The sequence below is a fragment of the Lactuca virosa genome, chromosome 4, assembly GCF_052849685.1.
Source record: "Lactuca virosa cultivar CGN04683 chromosome 4, Lactuca_virosa_CGN04683_v6, whole genome shotgun sequence".
In the NCBI taxonomy this organism is placed as follows: domain Eukaryota; kingdom Viridiplantae; phylum Streptophyta; class Magnoliopsida; order Asterales; family Asteraceae; genus Lactuca; species Lactuca virosa.
Window position 1 is genome coordinate 420,709,840 of NC_136429.1, and position 3,611 is coordinate 420,713,450.

The following is a 3,611-nucleotide window of genomic DNA, read 5'->3' on the forward strand; positions in this document are numbered from 1 at the left end:
AATGAAGTAGATGAAAATAATAGCTTCAATGAAAGTAACTATTTTTTCGACGACACATCGCCATTCGAAACGGATATTCATCCAATGGACACAAATGAAGCAGATGAAAATGAAAGTTTGAATGAAAGTCGTTATTTCTTCGATGACACATCACCATTCAAAACAGATAAGGTATAAATTCATTAGTATGTTGTTACAGTAATGTTAGCATCGAGTGGATTTGTTAGCTACTGATAATAATATAATTGCCAGGTGTTCAATTCTCGTCAAGAATTGATGGATTGGGTGCAAAATATGGCAAATACTTTAGGTTATGTCATCGTCATAAAAAATTCGAAACGTAACTTTAATGTTGTATTTCAATGTGACCGTGGAGGTACATACAAAAGTACAAAAATCTCTAAAAAAAACAGGGACAAAAAAATTTAATTGTCCATTTAGCCTACAGGGTAAATATTCGTCAGTAGAAAATTCTTGGAAGATAAAAATGATATGTGAATTTCATAACCATGAGCCGTCATTATATTTGGAAGGTCATCCTTATCCACGACGGCTAACTGAATATATGAATGTCGAGTAGTGGAAGATTTGTTGAAAAAAAATGTCAAACCAAAAGATATATTATCTGCACTAAAAAACCTAAATCCAAAAAATGTATCTACTCTCAAAACTATCTACAATGCAGACGAAAAACTTCGACGTAGGGAGAGAGAAGGTAAAACTCAAATGCAAGGTGTTATGGAATTTCTAGATCAAAATGGATATGTTTATTATCGTCGTGCAAATGTTTTGACAAATAAGTTAGAAGATTTATTCTTTGCTCATCCAAGATCATTAGAAATATGGCGTGCATTTCCACATGTCTTGTTAATGGATGCAACATATAAGACAAACAAGTACGGGATGCCTCTATTGGAGATTGTTGGTGTAACTCCAACAAATATGACATTTTCCATTGCATTTGTGTACATGCATGAAGAAAAACAGTCCAACTATGTTTGGGCTTTAGACTGTCTAAAATCGGTAATGGAAGGATGTATGTTGTCGCGTGTTATTGTGACCGATAGAGAAATGGCTCTCATGAACGCATACGCTATTATATTTCCAGATGCTAAAGGATTACTTTGCAGATGGCATATAAATAACAATATCATGAAGAAATGCAAATCATGTTGGGATGTTCTTTATACGTCATGGACGAGGTTGGTTAACTCTGAAACAAAGGAAGCATACAACAAGAATTTGGCACAAGTTGAAAAAATTACGAACAATTATCCAGATATTTTTAAATATACATTATAATATGTTATAATTCATTACATAAACTAAAATTTGTTTATGTATTTCAGATGCATTTTCTTATCTAAACAAAACATGGTTGACACCACACAAAGAAAAGTTTGTGTCTGCATGGACCGATAAGTTTCTTAACTTTGGCAACCACACAACTAATAGAGCTGAAATTCAACATGCCAAGTTAAAAAGATATGTCGAAACATCGCGATCAGATATCGCCAAATCATTGAAGCGTATTGCTGATGTTGTTGAGTCACAATACACAGGTATAAAAGCGAGTCTTGCGCATAACAAAATTTTTATTGTACATCGGTACTACGAAATACCACATCTAAAACCATTGTGTTGTTTCGTTTCAATTTATGCACTTGATATCATTTTCAAAGAATATGAGCGGTCCAAAGAATTTGGATTTGTTTATGAAAATTGTGGATGTCAAGTACGTACAAGTTATGGGCTGCCATGTGCGCATGAACAAGCTATATTTGTTAAAAAAGGTCATTATGTACCGCTTCATTCAGTCGATAAGTTTTGGAAGAAACTTGATTTATTAGAATGCAAATCGTTAGAAGATGACAATTTGGGTTGTGCAGTTGAGGTAAATATGTTTAATGCTCATTACGAAAAACAATCAAGACCTGTTAAGTTAAGTTTAGCAAGGAAGTTACTAAACTTAATCACGCCGTCAACAACTTCAGTTTCTGAACCTGCTACTCACAAAAATACTCGTGGGCGCCCCTCCTTAAAGAAGAAACTTTTCAAGAAAACCCATATCGATTTAAACCAGGACCCACCAACTCAAGATCCACCACCTCAAGATCAACCGACTCAAGCGCCACCAAATCAATATCCATCTCGACGCAGCATTTCTACTTATACGCCTGATTATATGCGGTCTAATTTGTTTGATCTAAACTAGGAACCGGATAGGCACAGTACGTACTCATTCCGAGAACCTCCAATGTTCAACTCAACTTTTAATCAGGAACAATCGATGCATAACTCGTACTTCAACCAAGAACAAGTAATGTATAATTCAGATCCACTTATGAATGAAATTCCGTATGAATTTCATCCATATGTCACAAACATACAAAACGTGAGGGGAGATGGAAATTGTGGATTTCGTGCAATAGCTGCGTGTCTAGGTTATAGTGAAGATAATTGGCGTCAAATTCGCTTAGATTTACAAAATGAGTTGTTAGCACACCCAGCTGAGTACGCACGGATTTTTTATTACGATTTAAACACCATACATCACTCATTAAATTTCAATGGATCACATTTCGCATCAAAAGATCGTTGGTTGATTATGCCGGTCACTAGCTTTCTCATTGCTAACAAGTATAGTGTAATAGTTATTTTTCTAAGCAAAGATAGTCCATCAACATGTTTTCCACTATGGCTTGGTCCCCAAGACATCTCAACTCATAGAGTTGTTGTTGTTGCTCTTGTTAGAGGTGATCATTATGTGAAGGTTGATTTACATGGAGCATATCCAATGCCTACTATTTTGCCACTTTGGCGTCACAACAGATCATTACGGTCTGCTGGATGGGAAACTGTTTATGCTGCTCGCCTGAATTCATACATTTCTCCATTTGCAACACACAGTAATTGTAACAATTCTACAGTTATAATATCTGATAATTAATAAAATCAAGTTTATGTTTTGTTGTTTATAATTATTAAGATCTCTATAAATAAAAAAAATTGTTTTTTTTAATTTAGCAAACATATACGGAGTCTAATTGAAAATTTACGTAACAAATTCCATAGTTATTTGGCTTTAGCTACGGAATTTCATGTTTTTGCTATGAAATTTTTCCGTATCTAAATCGAAAATTTTTTGTAGTGTATATAGAAAACAATACATATTTTCTAATTATATATTTTTAATAGAGATGCGTATTGGACGGTTTGGTTTGGTTATTGGCCACGGTGAACCTTATTGCTATCAATAGGAACAATCATGAGATTATCGGTTAACAATAATTACATAAAAATTTTTTTTTAACAAACCATGTAAATCTATATTAAATTTATTTTTTACATATAATTAAATATATAAGATTATTGACTCGGTTTCCTTGTAAAACAAAAGTATGAGGACAAAATTTGACTTGATTATGTTTTTATGCAATTCCTTAAAAGGTAAATTTTGAAAGATAAATAAAAGTATGAGGACAAAATTTGAAAACATAATTGGAACATATTAAGTAAAAGGTTTAAAATAAAATTTTGAAAAACAAAAGGTAAATTTTGAAAGATAAATAAAAGCATGAGGACCCTCTTTGAAAATTAAAATACCATTA

The 3,611-nt window shown here is 32.9% G+C and overlaps 1 protein-coding gene across 1 annotated transcript; it reads left to right on the forward strand.

Moving 5' to 3' along the window:
- Positions 1-2,323: 2,323 nt before the first annotated feature.
- LOC145106573 (uncharacterized) lies at positions 2,324-3,047 on the forward strand. Its single transcript, XM_079043536.1, has 2 exons — positions 2,324-2,909; positions 3,028-3,047. The coding sequence occupies exons 1-2, from the start codon at positions 2,324-2,326 to the stop codon at positions 3,045-3,047; spliced, it is 606 nt and encodes a 201-aa protein (XP_078899662.1).
- The last annotated feature ends 564 nt before the right edge of the window (positions 3,048-3,611 follow it).